Source organism: Mustela lutreola, chromosome 2, assembly GCF_030435805.1.
Source record: "Mustela lutreola isolate mMusLut2 chromosome 2, mMusLut2.pri, whole genome shotgun sequence".
In the NCBI taxonomy this organism is placed as follows: Eukaryota; Metazoa; Chordata; class Mammalia; order Carnivora; family Mustelidae; genus Mustela; species Mustela lutreola.
In genome coordinates, this window is record NC_081291.1 from 16,156,736 (window position 1) to 16,177,573 (window position 20,838).

At 55.7% G+C, this 20,838-nt stretch overlaps 1 protein-coding gene and 1 long non-coding RNA gene across 2 annotated transcripts in view; one reads left to right on the forward strand and one right to left on the reverse strand.

Annotated features, from left to right (window-relative positions):
- Positions 1 to 3,037: 3,037 nt before the first annotated feature.
- LIMD1 (LIM domain containing 1) overlaps positions 3,038 to 20,838 on the forward strand; it is a 64,230-nt gene continuing 46,429 nt past the window's right edge. The window contains exon 1 of the mRNA XM_059160677.1: positions 3,038 to 5,066. Coding sequence (XP_059016660.1) covers positions 3,674 to 5,066 — 1,393 coding nt within the window. The 5' untranslated portion in view covers positions 3,038 to 3,673. The remainder of the gene's footprint in view (positions 5,067 to 20,838) is intronic.
- On the reverse strand, positions 11,342 to 13,247 carry LOC131823836 (uncharacterized). Its single transcript, XR_009350672.1, has 3 exons — positions 13,052 to 13,247; positions 11,576 to 12,080; positions 11,342 to 11,477 (listed from the first exon to the last, which is right to left on the reverse strand). It is a non-coding gene; the product is annotated as an uncharacterized LOC131823836 (long non-coding RNA).

Genomic DNA, 20,838 nt, shown 5'->3' on the forward strand with positions numbered 1-20,838 from the left:
GGAGCAGAAGGAGAGAGAACCTCAAGTAGGTTCCTTGTCCAGCATGGAGCCCGATGCCGGGCTCTACCTCCTGACCCTGCGATCATGACCTGAGTGGAAATCCAGAGCGGGACGCGTCACTGATTGAGCCACCCAGGCGTCCTGAGGGCGGGTCCTTTTTACATCCATGTGCTCATGAAAATAAGCTTCAAGACCAAAGGAAAACTGCGTGTTGGTCATGCCCTTGGATCTCCAGGCAGGACCATGGGGAATGATCACTGCCTTGGAATGGCTGTCCTGATAAAACAGAATATGGAACATTTCTCACCCAACAAAGCAAAACATTATCTGTAAATGTGAAAACAAAATCATCCACGCTCTGCCTACAGATTGATGCAAATACCGAGCTCTTCAGTATTTTTGCTTTTTAAGCAACTGATTCGCAAGGCATTAACCCATATTTTGAGATTCGAATCAACAGATGTTTCCAAGCACACAGAACAGACAAAATTGGCCTGTAGGAAATAATCGTGGGTGGGATTCTAAATGTTGGGCACAGAATGGGAAAACACGTCTGTCTTTTAAATATTAAACAGCAGTGGTAAAATATCCAGTGGGCTGCTGGCCAGGTCTGAGTACCTCTCCCCAGTAGTATAGTATATTACGTGGCTTGAGGCGCATGGAGTGCCGTTTTTCCAAGCTGCTTTGTAAAGGTGTAAGGTACTCCATGGACCGAGAGGGGACAAGCCAGTCTGGTGAGGAAATATGAAGATGGCGGGTTCAGGTGTCTGTATTATTGGGTGGAAAGAGTACAGTAGCTTCTAGAACTGCAGTGGGGATGGGGAGTAAAACTCATGGCTTCTGAGCCCTCCAGGCAAGGCAAAATGAGGGTTGGGACCACGGCTTAGGGCCCAGGTGCTGCTGCCAAGTACATCAAATGAGAAAACTGGTTTACAAGAGGCCCTGGCAGGTGTCTGTGGCTCTAATACCAGGGTTCCAGCTGTTAGAACCAAACACCCAGGAACCTGGCTCTGGGCTTGTTGGTCTTCGCACAGGAATGGGCATGTGCTCCCAGGACTCGCAGGGTCAGGGAATGCGGGCCATAGCTTTCTACTCTGATAAGACACCCTCACCCTTCTCTGCACGGAGAGGAAGCATGGGAATGGGGACTCTGGACCAGTGGTTCTCAAGGGTGGTACCTGAACCTTCATCGATATTAACTGGGAACTAGGTAGAGATGCAAATTTTTAGACCTCACCCTAGAACCACTGAATTAGAAACTGGTGGTAGGTCCCAGCAACCGGTGTTTAATAAGGTCCCTAAGGAATTCTGATGCATGTTCAAGTTTGGGAACCACAGGTTTAGACCAGTTCCAGGAGATGCTGATGCTGCTGGCTCCAGGACCATACTCTGAGAACCACTGTTCCAGAAAGTTCAGATGCCTGTCACTCACCTTGTGAGAACGCCCAGTTATTAATGAGTAAGGATTATTGAATATTATATATTACTGAATTCATCATCATCATCATCATCTCTGAACAGGGGGGTTGTGGGCAACTTTTTAAAAAGTTTATGTATTGGGACATCTGGGTGGCTCAGTCGGTTAAGTGTCTGCCTTTGGCTCAGGTCATGATCCCAGGGTCCTGGGATCGAGTCCTGCATCGGGCTCCTTGCTCAGTACCATCAGGTACTACTATGTACTAGGCACTGGGCATACAGATCCCATCTAAGGAGGTGGAAAACCACCTGCCCACCAAACACATGGCATGTAAACAGAAAAAGAATTATACATAGTGATCAGGACTGATCAGAAAATAAAGAAGGTGCCTAAAAAGGCCTCTAGGAGGAGATGATTTCAGCAGACATGGGAATGATGAACTAGGGAAGTTCAAGGTCAGACTCTGGGCAGGCACTAGGAAGCTCTTGCAGCTGCAGCACGGGGGAGGAGGACGGTGTGTGGAACAGAAAGCTCCCAAATCAGGTTGGGGAAGGCCCTGGTAGAGAACGGATTTCAGTCTAAGCCCAGGAAAGCACTGAGGGTTTAAGCAGGGAACTGACTGGTCTGGTATTTGCCTTAGGATCACTCTGGTTGCCCTGTGCGAAAGGGCACCTCTCCAGAGTCACCTCGGAGTTGGTACAGGGAGTGCGGGACCATGCGGGGGCGCCCTGGAGTCAGGCCCATTGGCCCCCCTACCCCCTACCCGAGGCCGCGCCGCGCCCCGCATCCCCCGGTCGCGCGAACCTGGGGAGGCGGGTCAGGAATCCCCATATGAATAAGGAGGCGCTTGTTTTGATTTTATTGTATTTTTTATTGTTTTGATTGCTTCACTGAGAGCCTTAAACGCGCGCACTCCGGGGAACAATGTGACTTTTTTCTTTTCCCCCTTTCAGAGGACCTGGGCTCCCACGATGGCATCCCACGATGGCTACTTAGTCTGTGCCTTAATCTGCCCACCTGTTAGACCTTCGGGCCAGCCCCGGGTGACGTCCCGGGCCTCCGATCGCGCACCTCCGGCAAGCCGAGAGGTTGGCACGGTCCGGGCTGAGGCGGCCCCGGGCGGCACACGTGTTTGACTGCCCCACCCTGGGAAACTGAGGCACGGTGAGGCGAGGAGCACCGGCCCCCGAGACTCCCGCAAACTCCAAGTGGCACGTCGCGTACCCCGCAGGCTGCCCCGGCCGCCTGCCAGCGGTCTCCGCGCGGAGGCCACCTCCCCCCCCCACACACCCCGCCCAGCGCGGCCAGAGGCGGGGCCCGACCCAAGCACTGGAGCGGGGCCCGGGTCGCGGGGGGCCGCGGTGACAGGGGAAGCCCCCGCGCGATGCCTGCTGGCCGGCGCTAACGCCGGCCCCGAGTCCCCCAGCCCGGCCGGGGTGCGGGCGTTGGGGCCACGCGGCCTGGCGCAGGCCCGCCCCGGGGCGCCCGCCCGCCCGCCGCCGCCGCCGACCCCGCCCCTCGGCCGCCTCCCCCGCCTCCGCCTCCTCGAGGCCCGGGACGTGCCCGGCCGGCCACCGAGCCGCGGGGACTGCGTCCGGCGCGCTCACTTCCGCGTCCCGCCGTCCTCCGGCCCGCGCGCGCCGGGCCGCCGCCGCCATCGGACAATAGGCCGCCCGCCGCGCCTGCAGCGGACTTCCTGCCCGGCCCGGGCCGGCCCGTGCGCCGCTCTCCGCGTCCCTCTCCGCGCCCGGCCGGGAGCCGCGAGCACCCGGCGCCCGGGACGAGCCCGCGCGTCCCGCCGCCCGCGCGTCTGCTGCGGCGGGTCCCGCGGCCTCCTCCTTCTCCGCCCCGCGGACGGCACCCCGGCCCCGTCCAGCGGCTGCTCGCGTCGTCGGTTTCCGAGTTCGATTGCTTACGGAGCAGATTTTTTTTTTTCCCCCTATTTTTCCTTTTACGATTTGGAAAAAGAGAAGAGAACGCACAGCAGGCTGGGACAGGGAAGTGCCACCAGCTGCCCCCACGTGGACACCAATGAGGGGAAAGGGAGTTGGAAGCAAACTCAGTCCAGCTGGCCTTGAGGCTTCAACTTCTGCCGGACTCTGAGGCCTGGGGTCATGACTCTCACGCCGGGCAGGTGGAAGGCTTTACCTGTCCTGGGCTGGACTTGAGCCCCTGCCCGTCTTTAGCAACGAACCCCCCACCCCCTCTACCCCACACACCGGACATCTGCGCTGGGCTCTGATACCCGTCTGCGACATGGATAAGTATGGGGACCTGGGCCTGGAGGCCAGTAAATTCATCGAGGACCTGAACATGTACGAGGCCTCCAAGGATGGACTCTTCCGAGTGGACAAGGGGGCAGGCAACAACCCTGAGTTTGAGGAAACGCGCCGGGTGTTTGCCACCAAAATGGCCAAGATCCACCTCCAGCAGCAGCAACAGCTCTTGCAGGAGGAGACCCTGCCCAGGGGGAGCCGGGGCCCAGTCAATGGTGGGGCCCCCATGGGCCCACAGGCCCGCCGGGACGCTGGTGTGAGCAGCAAGCTGACCGTGGATGGTGCTGCCAAGCCCCCTCTCGCTGCCTCCACGGTGGGTCCTGGGACAGCCCCCTCTGTCGCCCCCGGGCAGCCCTCATACCCACCCCAGGAGCAGAGGGCCAGGACATATGCCCACAGCGCAAGTCACAGCAGTCAGGACTACGGCTCCAAGGAGAGCCTGGCAGGCTGGGAGATGTCTGGCTTCCGCCCACTGGGCTCCTGTGAGGACCCTTCCTGCCTCACCCATGGAGACTATTATGACAACCTCTCCTTGGCAAGCCCAAAGTGGGCTGATGAACCCCGAGTGTCCCCCGGCATCAGGCCGGGCGCAGGGAGTGGGTGGCCTGGCTCCCCAGGAACGGACGCACCACTGCCCAAACCCTCCAGGGACCATCCCCTGTGCCAGCCTCAGCTGTCCCTGAGCTCCAGCAGGTCATTTGAGAGCAGCCAGGATGGCGCTGGTGGCCGCGGTGACGAGAAGCCGACTGGGCTTTGGACTACCTCCTCCTCCCCACGGGTGAGCCCTGGCCTTTCTTCCCCAGGCCCAGAGAATGGGGCCATGGTAGGGCCCCCTCCGCCCAGGACCTCCTCTTTCTTAGCCCCCTTGGCCCAGAGCTGCCCCAGCCAAGGAGCTCTTCCAAGAACAAACTCGGGGGTGGGCAGCGAGGTTTCAGGCCTGATGCCCAAAGCCACGGTGGACCCTCAAGTCTGGTTCCAAGACGGACCCAAATCTTACCTTTCTAGTTCGGCCTCATCATCCTCACCAGCCAGTGTGGACAGTATGCCGTCGGGTGCGGCCCCTGGGCTGGGTCCCAAGCCAGTCTGCACAGACCCTGGCGTTGGTCCCAAGCTCAGCCCCACCAGCCTTGTCCACCCAGCGATGTCCACCCCGCCCGAGTTATCTTGTAAAGAAGGTCCCCCTGGCTGGTCGTCGGATGGCAGCCTGGGGCCTGCACTCCTGGAGAGCCCCAGCCCCCCCAGGGTGAGGCTGCCCTGCCAGACCCTTGTCCCAGGCCCCGAGCTCGGGCCCTCCGCTGCCGAATTGAAATTAGAAGCCCTAACCCAACGTCTGGAGCGAGAAATGGACGCACACCCGAAGGCCGATTACTTTGGTGAGTGAGAGATGTGTGGCGTCGCCCCCCATGGGTGACGAGGTCCCTGTGTTTAGGGAGGTGCTCCCTGCCCATCAGGGATGCTGTAGCTGCCCATCAGTGCCACGCCTATTTTTTTTTTTTTTTTTTTTTTAAATGTGCGGTTTCCTCTTTTGGCTGCTGCTTCAGATTCAGAAACTTGAAAGCATCCCTGAGTTGAAAGCGGATCTTGCAGCTGGGAGTTACCCACGTGCCGGGGGGGTGGTGGTGGTGGTGGCGCGGGGCAGGATGGCTCGTGATGGCTCTCCAAAAAGGGAAATGCTGTGCCTTCGGGTCCAGGGGTTTCGGGTGTGCCCCAGAACCTCTCGCGGGGACGGGCTTGTGCAGGGACTTGAATGCGAGCAGCTTCTGGGGTCCAGGCACCCCTCTGGGTTCCATCCACTGGTGGGTCTGGCTGTTTGAGGACCCGTGTTTGCGCAGGAGTGTGTGTGTGTGTGTGTGTGTGTGTGTGTGTGTGTGTAGGTCCTGTGTGCGGTTGCAAGATTAACGTGGAAGGCTTTGCTCTCGAGCAATAGTGGTTCTCAAAGTGTAGTCTTGAGACCAGCAGCATCCCTTCACCCGGGAACTGGTTAGAAAGCAAATGATGTGTTGACTCTCCAGGAAATTTGAGACCTGTGGACCAGGTGTCTCCGAAGAACTCAGCCCCCAGCCTGGGTTCCAGTCCACAGCCAGGGGACACACACAGCCCCGGCACCTGATGGGTTGGGAGGGGCTTCCTTGCTGGTTTTACTCGCAGTTTCGGGGTCTTGTTTTAGTCTTTTTCGAACCTCGAATTGTTGGCAACTGCTAGCTTCAGCTTTTTCTTTTGCCCTGTCCGGGTTTGGAAGCCGCGAGAAAGCGGCTCTCTTGTTCTGTGGAGTCACGATGTCGTGGTCTCATAGGAGAACGAACTAGAAAGCCTATTTTTAGCAGAGTCTGAGGGTCTTTGTCTCCCCCCCCCCCATTTTTGAACTCTGGAGAATTGGGGACACGATCTCCCCACTCTGAGGCCTGACGCCCTTGGGAAGCTGAGTCCCAGGAGGGTGCCCGCTAGGCCCCCCTGGAGGAGGGCAGGGCTGGGGAAGCCCTTAACGGCTGTCAGTTCTCTGCGAAAGGCTATGGCCTGAGGGGCTAGGAGGGATGGGGTCCTGGGTGAGCATGGCCACACGGTGGTCATATCCTTCCGAAGCCTCATGGGACCAGCTCTCATGGCACAAAGGGCGCTCGGAGGTTGGGGTGACTTCGTTGGCTTATGTTTCTGAGCATACGACACCATCTGGCTGCTCTCTGTCTCTTTCCCTTTGCAGATGTCCCCCCTTGGCGAATAACGCTTACTGGAAATATTGTGACTTTTAACTGCAAACTGGTGCTTAATTTTTAATTCTGGGCTGATTAAACAACAAAACAGCCGTTTTCCTCTGTCCGGGAGGCAGGCTCACACAGGGGATCGGGGCGGGGGTGTTTGCTAACACCAGTCATTCAACATGTGTTTATTGAGCACCTGCCTTGGGCTCTGTGCCCTGTTCAAGGCCTTGGCACACACAGAGAACAGGACAGACAGGGCAGTGGAAGGAGACGGCAGGTGGACCAGATAAATAATCAAATCCTGGGGAGAGATAGAGGTGGAGGAGGGAGTGGAGCCTCCGGGCGGGTGTTGGCAGAGAGGTTTTGGGTTTTAAGTCAGGGGGTCAGGGATCGCCCCATCAGGAAGGTGGCATTGGAGGAAAAGCCTGGGGGAGGCAGCATCTGCCCTGGGGGAAGGCGTTCTGGGTGGACAGACAGCAGGGGCAAAGGCCCTGGGGCCGGTCTGCACCTGGTCCCACGCTGGGCAATTACCTTCTACCATTTAATTTACTAGTTGCAACAACCCTGGGAAGCAGGTTCTGTCATTAGACCTGTTTCATCGACTAGGACGATAAAGCCTGGGGAAGTCAGATCACTTAACCGAGGCCTCGCAGGTAGGGTGCTGGGCATAGCTGTGGATTGGAGCCCCCCAGTTCAGACACTGTACCCATGCCCTTAACCAGCATCGCCATGCTGCCTCCCAAGCACAGATGCAGAAAGTTGTTTTGTATCTGTATTTATTTTGTTTTTGTGGATTTGGTTTTTATTTTTAATTGAGATGAACATCCCACACCATGCAATTAGCCATTTTAAAGTAAACAGTTCAGTGGCATTTAGTACATTCAGTGTTTTACAAACACCAACTCTAATAGTCTCAAAACATTTTTGTCACCCCGAAAGGAAACCTCATACCCATAAAAAGCAGTCGCTCCCCATTCTTCCTCATTCTGGAAGCCTCTGGAAGCCACCATATGTGCTCTGTCTCTGTGGATTTACCCGTTCTGGGTAGATCATGTAAATGGAGTCATATTTAATTTTTGCCTATGCATGACCTTCTTGTATAGAAAACTCCAAAGACCACACACACATAGTCACAAAACCTGAGCAGTGAACAGTGAGTGTCCTTCCCGAAGCCTGGGCTCCTAGTCCAGTGCCCTGGGTGTGATTAATATAAGTACGTGTGTGTGTGTATGTGTGTGCGTGTTGAGTCTCCACACTCCATGCCATCCACCTGCTCTTTGCCTCTGCCATGGAACGGGGTGCCCTTTCTAGTTGCTGTCCGCAGAGTTGGTCCGGGGCCCGCGCTGCCCCGCACACAGGAGAGCACCTGCCCCACACACAGGGGATCACCTGCCCCACACACAGGAGAGCGCCTGCCTCGCGCACCTGCTTTGGTGGCCGAGTCTCTATTGGCACTTCTGTGGCCGGCTGTGTGGCCAAGGAGGAGGTCTCTCATCGGAGCCTCTGGTGGTCAACTTGGCCTCACCCTGCTGGGGGACCTCCTGTTTCTAGGTCTCCCCCCACCCATCTGTGTTGCGAAGCGTCCGGCCTTACTGAGGGGCTCCGCACACGGAGGTCTTCCCTTCCCTAGATCTGGTGTTCTTTGAGAGACCGTGTCTGCCCAACAGCCTGCGTTTCTTGAATTAGGAGGAGATTTTACTTCCAAATAGAAGAGTATCTAATGGCTACAGGGCTCTTGCTGCGAGAGGCAGGGTAAGGTAACCATGACCATCAGGGTTGATATAGGTCTAGCCGGGAGCCAAGCAAAGGCGATGTTTGGGCTGGTTACGTGGGCCCCTTCCTGGGGCGAACGGAGGTGTCCCTGTAGGTGTTTCCACTGTGGGAAGAGCTCCTGGATCCCTGCTCTTGCCTTTGAGGACCCTTAGGTGTGAAGACACCTCAGTTTCCGGTAACTGACTTGCTTGTCTCCAAGGATGCTTCTGGCACTTTCCTTGGCCGTCTTTGTGGGGTTGGTACCTTGTGGTCCCAGGGGCTCCTTCTCCCCCTGCCTCCCTTTTCTTCGCTGTTCCTCCTCTGTGGCCTCTTTGTGTCTTTGTGCCCGTGAGGAAAGAGACCAGGACAGATTCTTGATGCTGCTTGGTGAGGGTTGCTGCTTTGCCCAGGGCCCTGTGCAGCTCCTGCTTTAACACCGCTGTTTCCACTGCAGAGGAAGAGAAGAGGTCGCCGTGCTTTCGTTGACTCTTTCCTGGCCTTTTCCTCCATCCACTGTCTTCCCCACAGGGGTTCCCGCCTCCTTTCCCAAGGAAAAAGGACACAAAGAAGCCACCTGTGACGGCCTGGGTTTCCCGGGAAGCAGATTCAGACATTGGAGCGTGTAGGGGGCTCCCAAGGGGGAGCCCTGGGGAGGAGGGCTCCAGCTGCAGTGCAGGCCTCACAGGCCTGGGCCCACCCCACAGGGAGCACAGAGCTGCAGAAGCCCTTCAGAAGCGTCCTGAGTTCAGGGGAGCTATCCAGGCCTTCACGCTCCACCCCCACCCTCAGGTTGGTCATTAAGTGTGGGCCGCCCTGTGGCCTCAACCTTGGCCGAGGTAGCCCCGTGCAGCTGGGGGCAGAGCCCGAGGGAGGGACGGGCGAGGCCCCCACCTCAAAGTGGCCGCCACAGGCCGCCCCCCCGTCCCCCTCCTGTCCTCAGGCAGATAAGACCCCTTTAGGAGTGACCTTTGGGCTCCGTGACCGATCCTGGCCACCGTCTGTTTAGGGCCGGTGGCGCACTAGGCTTTGGGGATGTGGCCTGCGTTACCCTTCACAGTTAAATGCCAGTACTCTGTTCCTGGTGGAGAAACTGAGGCCCATGACTTGCTCAAGACCACACGGGTCTACATGGGTAGTGGTGTATCACACCAGGTGGGCTCTGGCGCTTCCCATAGGGGACCCGCTGGTCTGTCGCTCTGTTTGTCCCTCCGGTTTCACTCTGCACGCAGCTACCATGGGGGCGTCGTGGGCTTTGAGCCTGGAGGACCTGTGCCTTCCCTCCGGGCTGTGAGCCTGGGGATCCGTCACTGGGATCTGTCACTGCTAACGCCCCCCGGGAGGGTACCAGGTCCTGAGTCTGAAGTGGAGGCAGCTCTGCTGGATGTGGTCAGGCATCAGGGGTGGAGAGGCCAGAAGAGGTTGGCTGGGGGGGTCTCCCTCACCCGGTAAGTGGGTGGGTAGGCTCCTCCCCACCCTGCACAGAGAGAAGAGGCTGCCTCTGTCCTTAGTTTTCCTGTTTCCCATGGGCCTTCTGGTTGTAGCCGCAGACCCGCCTGTGCTTGGGAACCAGTAAACAGGTGTGACTCCACCCGGGAATGGCCCCGCCCCTGCTGGGGGCCAGGGAGCCCGTCACACTTGATGTCTTATGACTAGAAGCCACGAGGTTCGTTTGCCGCCATCCAGACCAGGACTGTGTAACTGTCCTAGCTGCTCCTTTCCAGCAGACAGTCTTGCAGACCTCGGGCGGCACGCGGATGGCCCTAATACCCTTTGAAGCACGCCCTGTCTGACTTCATGAGCAGCAGATGCTTGAAATGTGGGGCTTACCTCTAGCCCCAGATGAAAAATTGGGGGTGATTCCAGAGTGCTCTTCCTGGCAATCCTGTAATAGGGTAGCCCTCCTCCCCAGAATTCCAGGACAAGAGGCCGGCATGTACCCTAGAGGTCCCTGTGACACCCCCCCCATCCCCACTAAATATCAGGCATTTCAGTAAAGCCAAACCAGGGGCTGAAGTAGAAGTGAAGGTACAAGAAGCATCTGGCTCAGGACCAAGCGTGGTTCCCTGGGCGCTTAGATTCCTTCCAGAGACTCAGGGCCACAGTGTGGACCTACCTGAAGCCCGGCTTTCATTGATGTGGAAGTGAATTTCTGAGCCTCTGGTAACTCTCGTAAATGCCACCCAAGACCCTGGTTCTGCCTATCCAGCCCCTCAGTCCTGGGACAGAGAGACACCCCCAGTCTTTTAGAAATCTCCTTCTCAAAATCAGGAAGGCATATCGTGTTTACTTTTCTAGGGAGGTACAAGATATGCCTATCGTAGGTGCCCGCAACATGAACGTGCCCACCAGATGGAGGCACAGAACGTGGCTGGCGGTGACCCCGCGTTTCCCTCGCTGTGGCCAGGGAGCCACGCTGAGCTCACGGCCCTCCATCACACCAGCCTCCCTGCTGGGCCCTCAGCTCCTGGAACTGCCCCCCACCCCCCACCCCGCTCCCCAGGCTCCTTGTCTTTGACCTTCCCCAGACAGTGTCCTTCTGGCCCACCTAGAATGTGCCTGCCCCTGTGACCCCACACCCGGAAAGGGGGGTTCTTCAGCTGGAACCCGACGTCAGGTTCCCACGGCATCGGCCAGGTCCCATCACGCTGCCTCTCTGCCGTCCTGCCTCCTTGGGACAGTATGTTTCTGCTCTATTCCTCTGTGACCAGGAAAGAATGCCTTGTTTTTTCTATTAATAATCCACGCCATGAAGCTGATCTTCTGACAGGACAGTTTCTTGCCAGAGGGTTAAAAACGAACATATTTCTTTACATCTTTTTTTTTTTTTTTAAAGATGTATTTATCTATATTTTAGAGAGAGAGAGAGAACAAGAGAGCAAGAATGAGAACATGAGCGGGAGAGACAGAGGGAGAGGGAGAGAGAATCCCAAGCTGACTCCCAGCAGAGCACGGAGCCCTACGCAGGGCTCGATCCCACGACCCTGAGCTCATGACCTGAGCTGAAACCAAGAGTTGGATGCTTAACTGACTGAGCCGCCCCAGTGCCTCTTCTTTATGTCTTTTGACTTATGACTGCCACCTGGGACACGAGGAAACCAGGTGTTCTGGGCCTGATCCCACCAGGAGGCCCAGGCATGGCGGTGGGCAAGCTGTTCTTCCTCTGAGGGCTTATCCCAGCCCCAAGTGCTGTGTCTGTGGCTCTGGGTCCCATCGGAGGCCTGGCTGTTAGCTGACTGAGGAACCCAGGGATGGGGGAGCATCCATGTCAGTAGCGGTGAGAGCCCGGAAAGGCGGCGGGGGCTGGACGGCCTGGCCTTCCCCCCCTCTCCCGGACGTCTACGGAGGTGAAGCCCAAGTTTGTATTTTTAGTTACAGTTACGTTGTCTGTTGCAAATGGTCATCATCTTGACTTTAGGTATCTGGAAAATACATACCGTTAAACCAAGAGCCATGAATCACTGACGTGCTACCATCCTGAGGACAATCAGTGTGGTGGTTTCCTGCAGGAAGTTTCCAGAGCAGAGCCAGAGCCCGCTGTGAATCAGGATGCGTCATATGTGTGTTCGTGGCTCTCTGGCCAGACGTAGAAGCAGCGACTCAGCCGGAGGTCACCCACGGGGCTCTGCAGAGGGTGTCTAAGGAAAGCAGGATGAGGAAAGGAGAGAGCTCTAGGAAAGCATCACATGCAGGGTGTTACGTCTGTCACCCACCCTGGAGGCCTTTTGGAGGCTCTCGTTCTAATGACACGTGGGGTCAAGTTGGGGGGACAGCGGGTAGCACCGGCCACGGGGTTTACTGGCCTTGTTTTCCCTCGTGTGCCCCAGGCTTCCTCCGTGGACTCCCGTGATGGCCTTGGTGGTGCTGGGTCCGTGGACGCTGGACAGTGACCTCAGGGCCTGGCCCCGTCCGGGGCCCACACAGCAGGTGCTTGGAGGATGTCTGTTGGAGGAATGGAGGGGCTTCTGTTGGGACGTGAAGGGAGATGAGGGTGGGATTTGTAGCTGCGGTTATGGCTCTGAAACAGTGGTGCTAAAGTGTGTCGCTGTGCACTGGCCACTTTTTTTTTTTTTTAAAGATTTTATTTATTTATTTGACAGAGAGAGATCACAAGCAGGCAGAGAGGCAGGCAGAGAGAGAGGAGGAAGCAGGCTCCTCGCCGAGCAGAGAGCCCAATGCGGGGCTCGATCCCAGGGCCCTGGGACCATGACCTGAGCCGAAGGCAGAGGCTTTAACCCACTGAGCCATCCAGGCGCCCCCACTGGCCACTTTTTTAATCATCACACGCCATTGGCTTATTCAGTCCTTCCAATAAGCCCATTATGCTAGGCCCATTTCGTAGGCGGGCCAGCTGAGGTACACAGAAGTTAAGTAACCTGCCGGACACATTAATCAAGGAGCTTGGCTGAATCTGAGGCCTTGACAACCCCGTGGCGCTGCCTGTCCGCTCCTGGGAGTGCAATGGCTTTCTGATAAGGAGAACTTTCGGGGGGAAATGCAGCCCCGAGTCGGTCAGGGCTGAGGTCTTCCCCTTCTGTGGTGGAGGGAGGCAGGGCATGGAGGGGCACCTGGGCTCGCTGGAGGAGCCGTGCCCGCACCAGCCCCTCCCTGCCGGCCCGAGATGGAACCACGAGGCTCAGAAGGACACCGAGGCCATGCAGTGACCTTGACTGCCCACGACCCCTGGGACCCGCTGACTTGTGTTTCTCTGTGAGGTGTCGGTTAGGACCAGCACGTCTTGCTTTCAGGGAGCTTATGACACCCCCGAGTGTTGTGGGCCAGGGTAGGGGTGTGCCCGGATGCCTCGGTCTGAGGATCAGTGTCAACCCTAGGACGGGGCAGGGATGCTTAGAACCAAACATGGGACGAAACGACACTTAGAGTCCATCCGGCAAAGCGAACAGAAACCTTACCCGACAACAAAACAGGCCTCCAGAATTCCCAGGGCGCGTCAACGGCAGGATGGTACTTGCCAGCAAATATTTATATCGGCTCCAGGTTTTGTTTTTCATTTGTCCCCTCCCAGGGAAACCAGCTGGACACGGAACATCAGGGTCACGTTGGAAGGCTGGAGACTTTCTGCTGGATTGTCTCAAAGGGAATACTTCAGGGTCGGCGGCCAGGCTATTTTTAAGCTTTGAGAGCCACGAGTTGAGACTTGGCCAAGTTCCTTCCTCCTCTTTCTCGGTCTGTGACTCAACTCTGCGTGTCCCAGGAGAGCGAGGACTGGTTACTCCTGGTTACTGGAAGTCTGTTGGGAGCCTGTCAGGGACCTCGGGCCTCTCTCCCCCACACATGCATTTGCGGTCTATAGAAAGTTCTGGAAGCCTGCTCTGAGGCCGTCTGTCGCTGGAGAGGAGGGGCCTTGAGTTCAGTGTGTAGCTGCCCTTCGGCTGACCCTGGTAATTTGAGGACGAGTGGACAGGGCACTCCTCTTACAATGTGGGCCCTGAGTCTGGGGGTGAGCACACGTCACAGCAGGCTCTGGGCCCGACAGCACGCAGTGGTCATTCTGGCGTGCTGAGAGAGTAGCACGCTTGCCTCTTGCTGACCGGAGGCCCTCTGGTAGTAGTAGCAGCTTGGCTTTTGTTCCAAGCCTCAGCCTCCCTCCCAGCAGGGTGGAGCCCAGCTGTGGCCCATCTGCCGATGGGATGGCCCCAGCTCGCCCGGGGCTTAGGGGTGGAGCTTTTGCATGGCTGAAATATCACCTGTCCTGTTCCTCTCTCCCCTATGGTGGCTTGCCTTGCTTCCCGAGGAGGCAGGGAGGTACTAAATTTAGAAAGATGGACTTGGGGGCAGCCTAGCTGATGGCTGGCCGTGCCGCACCCCTGGGGCGTTTACTGACAGAAGTCTCTTCACTGTAAACATGCTGGGGACAGGACAGCAGGAGGCCGGCCTGCCTGTGCCAGCTTGGGCATCCTGCTTTGGTTCTTTTGCCCTTGGATTCCTCACCTCGTGGACACTGGACGTCCTGAGCTCGATATAATTCTCTTCCCTTCCCCGGGCTGCGAGCCTCCGGAGGAACCTGTGAGAGCACTGTCCCCAGCTAGGGTGACTCTGAAATACCTCCCTGCTCCTAATAATGCTTGTCGTCCTCCGTCTCAATCACAAAGCCAAAATGACATTTTGGGGAGGGAAAACCCCTTAAGCTATATAAAAAGCCCCACTTAAATAAGGAAAATGAAGAAATAAAACCTGGGTGGTTTCTGTCTTGCTTAGATACACAGAGCTCTGGAATCCTGAAGCGGGGGTTGTGGGTGTGACCCCGTAGGGGTCACCTGCCCCTCACCCCAGCTCTACCCCAGACCCTTCACTCACCTCTGTCCATCACCACATCCAGTTCCAAGCACAGAGAACATACTCCTTCGGTTGCCGTCATTATGGAACAGCTACTGTACACAGGAGACGGGATTAGGATCGGTGGAGCTTCCTTCCTCTGCTGGGATGTAGACTCCCTCAGAGTGGGGTGTCCGTTCTGTTCACCACTGTGTCTCAAAGCCCCAGGCAGTGCCCGGCCCACAGTGCTCGTCGAATGAGCGAGTGAACCCCGTGGCCAACAGGAGGATGGGGACAGTCCCCAAGTCCCTCCCGAGGGCTGGGGCTTTGCGTGTGGAGATTACCACTGGGGTGGGCATGCACTCCAGTGCCGGTCCACACCTCCCACGCAGGTGCTGGAGAGTTCTAGGCCGGCAGGAGCACCAGGGTAACTTCATAACCTCACCCTGGCCAGGAGGGACTCCGATGAATTCTCCCACCGGGCTGGAAGTTGCTTCGGGTAGCCTTCTGGGGGCTGGAGGGGCTGGAAGAGGTTGGATGCTGGGGTTTGTCTGGGCGGAAGCTTTGCAGAGCTCCAGGGACCAAAGTCCTGGGGAAGCTGGGACAGAAGCAGGGAGACCTGCTGGCAGACGTGTTCCTAGCTGAGAAGATGTTCATATTCTACTAAAGTAGAATTTGAGGAACTGCGTGGAGGCTTTGGATCTACCCTGGGCAGACGCCTCGACAGTCTCGTGCCTCAGTTTCCCCATCAGGAAAATGTGGACATGGCCACTGTGAATACTAAATTAGTTAGCAGAGATCTGTGCCCGTGAGTTGGGGAGCTGCTAGCTGCAGGCATTAGCCAAGCACTTGGACTCGTGGCTGGTCCGAATGAGATGTGCTCCAAGTGTGAGATACAGTCTGGGGATCTGAAGATGTGGTGTGGGAAAAGAAATGTAAAGTAGCTCGTTAACATTTTTACGTCGATTCTGTGTTTAAACAAGAATACTTGGGACGTGCTGGGCTAAGTAAATTGTATCTTTAAAATCGGTTTCACCCATTTTTTAAAAAGGATTTTATTTATCTATTTGACAGAGAGAGAGAGAGCACACAAGGAGGCAGAGAGGCAGGCAGAGGGAGGAACAGACTCCACGCTGAGCGGAGGGCTCAAGGCAGGACTCGATCCCAGAACCCTGGCATCATGACCTGAGCCGAAGGCAGACGCTTAACTGACTGAGCTACCCGGGCACCCCACTTTCACCCATTTTTGCTCTTTAAGTGTGGCTACTTGAAAATAGAAACTCGCAGGCAGCCTGCGCTTTTTCTGTCCGTCCCCGCTGTGCTTCCTAAAGCATTTGGAGTATGGCCTGTGCGGACTGCTGGCTGGGCAGGCACTAATATTATTGTTTGCCTCCAAATACGAAAGCATCTTTACGTTGTCCCACCTGAAGGCCACGCCCAGTGGGGCTGTTCTGATCCACAAATGCTTAAACAGGAAGATTGTAATATGTTCCGTTGCCAGCCCCTGAAACGAGCCCACTGAGGCCATACGCCCATTTCAGGAGGGGCCAAGACGGCTCTCACAGCCCCTGAAGTGGGTCCTTTCTGATGGAGGAAGAAGGTACTTTGGGGTCCGAGGTGGTGGTGGCGGTAGCTGAGCCAGTTTTCCAAGACCTCGCTAACACACTGAGTCTAGCGAGGATAAGCGAGGACCGCTCGTCCCCTTGCCGTCTTTAGAGAAAGGAAAGACAGTGTTTCTGGCAAGAGAGGTGGGAGAGGCCCTCTGGGATTGGGATTGGGCTCTGCTGGGCCCCGGCCAGCATGGGCCCACACCCTGCCCCTCTGGCTGGGCTCTGGAGGCCTTGCCTTGGCCTGGGGAGAGTGGCCAAGTTGGGTGGCCTTCCAGGCAGCCTCCAAAGGGCTGATTGTCTGCGGCCTCTTCTAGCATGGCTGACGCCTTCCTCTCTGGTGGTGGGGCTGAGACAGAGGCCCTTTGGTGGCTGGCCTCGGAGGTGAGGCCATTTTCAGAGCCAATCATCCCTCCTCTGCCCGTGGCCCCTGGCCACCACCCCGCAGAGTCACCCATGCCTGAGGTGTGGGTGTGGGGAGCAGCAGCCCTGCCCGAGTTTACAGCCAGAGAGCAAAGGAAGCAGGGCGGGGTGGGGGGGGCAGGAAGAAAGGAACCGATGTGGAGTAAACCAGCAGGGCCTCAGCCCAGCTGTGCACTCTGTGGGGTTTCCACCTCTGCACTGGATACTCAGGGGCAGGCCCAGGGCTCTTCTGCTGTGTGGCCTTTTCTGACCCCGCCGTAGAAGTGGCTGGGTGTCACTTCTGCTATGCTCCCTTGGTCAAAGAGTGCCAAGCCCTCCCCTATTCATGCACATTCCCCCCACCTCTGGTTGGAAGATGTGTCAAGGAATTTGCAGCTGTGTTTTTAAAAAATTGCACTTACATTCCCTGAAATGTGCTGTGGGATGGGGTTTACACTAAAATGCTCGCACCCATGTAACGGGTGCTCCTGTCTAGATCTAGAAGAGTTCCAACCCTGGGAAGCTCCCTCGTGCCTCTTCTAGTCAGTGTCCACCCCTCCCTAACACTATTCTGACTTTTTCATCATTTATTAGTTTTACCTGTCCTAAAACACAATATACACGTATTTATACGGTGTTCACCTATAGCCGATCCTCATTATTCACGGATTCCGCATTTGCGAATTTGCCTATTTGCTAAAATTTATTTGGAACCCCGAAATTCACTCGTGGCTTTCTGGCAATTATCTGAGGACTCGCACAGAGGTGTGGCCCCACACACAATCCCAGCTGAGGGTGAGCGGGGTCGTGCTCTGCCTGCTTGTTTTGGGCCTCATCCTGTAAACATGCGTCTTCCTTGCCGTCTCTTTAGTGCCATGTTTTTCGCATTCTTGGGCTCTTTGTCGGTGAATTTTATGTTCAGAATGTTCCCCAAGTGCAGTGCTGCCCGGTATTCCTGAGTTCAAGGAGGCTGCCTCATGGGGACTGTCATGCTTATCTAACCTGTGCTAGATAAGCTTCCTTCAGGCACAGAGTCCTGGTGCTGTGGGCCCTGAGTTCAACCTTAATGAAATCAACAATGCATATTACATCAGGTGTCTTTCAGCAGAAGCACAGATAAAACAAGGTTATGTACTGATTAGTTGATGAAAAGGTTGTGCCCAGAGGCTGGCAGGAACCTAACCCTATATTTCCTCTGGGAGCAAGGTTCACTATTCACTAATCCGGTATTTGCAGTGACTTTGTGGAGCCTTGTACATAGTGAATATCGAGACTTGACTGTAGATCTCTTTTGTCTGGAATAGTTCACTCAGAGATTGTGACGTTCATCTCTCTTGTTGTGTGTGTTCCATGTCTGTCCTTTTTGCACTGCGAAGGAGTATTCCATTCCACAAGTGCGCAGTTGGTTTTTCCATTTCCCTGCGGAGGAATGTTTGGGTTCTTTGGCTCGGGGGCTGAATAATAAGTCTGCTGGGCTGGGATCGTTTGTGTGGAGATCTGCTCTACCCACTTCTCCCGGGTAGATGCCCAGGAGTGGAATTGCTGGACCATACAACAGGAGGATATTTAGCATTTCAGCAGCTGCCAACAAGCTCTCCAGAAGCGCCCTGCCCTGTAACAACCCCCTCCCTCTGCCACAAGCCGTGTGTGAGAGCCCTTCTGTGGTTCTTGACCGGCTGTGTCACAGGTTTCTTTTGGGCTCTGCCCCATGGGTGACTTTCTAAACCAGCTCCTCTCTGACCTTCTGACCTGGTGTCACTTGACTGACACCCTACCAGCTTCTTCTGTTGAAATACAGTGATTTTCATCCCTTTTTTTTTTCCTAAAGGTATGGCTAATAACCTTTTTTTTTTTTTAAATTATTTATTTGACACACAGAGATCACAAGTAGGCAGAGAGGCAGGCAGAGAGAGAGGAGGAAGCAGGCTCCCCGCTGAGCAGAGAGCCCGATGCGGAGCTCGATCCCAGGACCCTGAGATCATGACCGAAGGCAGAGGCTCAACCACTGAGCCACCCCGGCGCCCTCATCCCTTTTTTTAATGCTCACAAGGCTTTGATCCTCCACCCCCAGCTTTCACGAACACAGAACACTTCTGTGGTTTTTGCCATTTCTAAAAACTTAAGCACAACTAACTGTGGGAAAGTCAGAAACTCTGAACAAACAGAAATCATGATAGAAGGGGCCCGTCATTCTGACTAGGGGTGGTCACTGTTGAGATAGGCTTTCGTTCTTGTACACACAGATATTTCATTTTTTAAAAGATTTTTATTTACTTCTTTATGTGTAGGAGAGAGAACAGCTTGGGAGAGGGGCAGAGGGAGAGGGAGAAGCAGGCTTCCCACTGAACAGGGAGCCCAATGAGGGGCTCAGTCCTAGGACCCCGGGATCATTGATCATTGATCAAAGGCACTTAACCGACTGAGCTACCCAGGTGCCCCAGATAGTTTATTTTTAAGTATCTGAGTGAACGAGTATGAACTTTGTTAGAGAATCGAGTCTTTGGCGGGAGTTGTCCTGGTGGAGGGCCCCTTGGGATGCCCGAACACCACGCTCAGAAGCCAGCCAGTGAACCTTTTCCTCCTTCAGCTGCTTGTTGGAATTGCTACTTCTGTTCAGTTTCTGGTACCCACTGGGAGGCTTTATGTCAGCCCACCGGCGTGATTTTTTTTGAAGGCCAGCCAGAGTCTAATTTTATGTAGTCTAACTTAGAGAATCAGAGTGGAGAGCTGGGGGCCACAGGAAGCTCTTCTCCGGACCCTCCGGACAAAGCCCTCTTCCCTCCTCCGGGGAGCCCACCGCAGGAAGGAGCTCCCTGCCCAGGGGCGGCCAGAGTGTAGGTCGCTTCTGGTGGTGAGCCAGTCTTCCCTCTGTCCAGCCAGCAAGCAGGCTTCCTTAGGATCGGACTTAGTCAGTCGCCGGACCAGTCCCATGGAAACAAAACAGGACCTGTCCCTGTTTAGCTTTGCCTCTGCATGTGGGTGTCTACCTTGTTTTCTGTATTGCATACCTTAGTGTTCTAATAATATTTGTGTGAACATTTTTGTTTTTTGTGCCAGCTCTGTTGAGAGGTAATGCACACACCATAGCCCATCCTTTGAGAGTATACAATTTGGTGGTGTAGCCGCCAAATGTATACTGTACATGTATATATGTATATCCTGTATATGTCTATAAAAATGTTTTATTATTTATTTCTAAAGATTTTATTTATTTACTTTGAGAGAGAGCGAGCAAGAAAGATCACAGAGGCAGGGGGGAAGCTGACTCCTTGCAGAGCAGAGAGACTATTGTAGGGCTCGACCTCAGAACACTGAGATCGTGACTTGAGCTGAAGGCAGACACTTAGCAGGCTGAGTCACCCAGGTGCTCCCCGGCCCAGTATGTGATTTTAGAATATCTTTCTCACCCCCCAAAAGCGAGACCTCCCCCACTGGCAGACGCTCCCTGCTTCTTCTCCCCCAGTCCTAGGCAGGCGCCAATCTACTCACTGCCTCTGTGCGTACCCATTTGGGGCCGCATCTTTGATTTTTTTGCTTAGGAAAAATCCTGTTAAATTACTGGGTCATGGGGTGCCTGGGTGGCTCAGTGGGTTAAGCCTCTGCCTTCAGCTCAGGTCATGATCTCAGGGTCCTGGGATCAAGCCCCTAATCAGGCTCTCTGCTCAGTGGGGAGCCTGCTTCCTCCTCTCTCTCTCTCTATCTGCCTGCCTCTCTGCTTACTTGTGATCTTTGTCTGTCAAATAAATAAATAAATTCTTAAAAAAAAAATTACTGGGTTAGGTGGTGTGAAAGTTTTTTAGGGCTTTTGCCACATGGTGCCACACTGCTGTCCCGAAGCCTTGTCCACATTTAGGCTTGCACCAGCTCCGCGAGCTGCACCTCCGTGACACTGTCATTGTTCCTCGTCTTTGCCTGAGGGCCAGTGACGTGTGGTATCCCATGTTGCACGTGGCTCCTGGCAAGGGGGAAGACTGTTTCCTCGGCTGATCGGATCTGGGAAGGGTGCCAGTGGTGGGGGGTGGAGACCGGCAGTGGGGGAAGGACGGAGGAGGGGGAGCCTAGAGGCGCAGGGCGGGGTGCTGCCGAGCCGGGCGGGGGTGCAGGGCCTGCTCAGGGGCCCCTTGAACTCTGTGTTCCTGTGGGGAGTGGAGGGCAGGGAAGGATTGAGGCCCAAGAACGGGAGTGCCCTGGGGCCGCCTGGAACCCATGGGCAGCGTGGCAAGGCAAGCTTCTAGCCTGCAGGGATTAGGAAATTGAGGCGGAAACTTCCTTCCCCACCGCGATGAAGTGAAGCCATCATTGGTTTCGAGCAGCTTTCAGAGTGAAGAAAGCAGGCTGGCGTAATGACCCCGTAACCCAGAATGGCCTTAAATACTTCCTTTGTGGCTTGGGGAGAGGTTCTCCCCTTGGCGCTG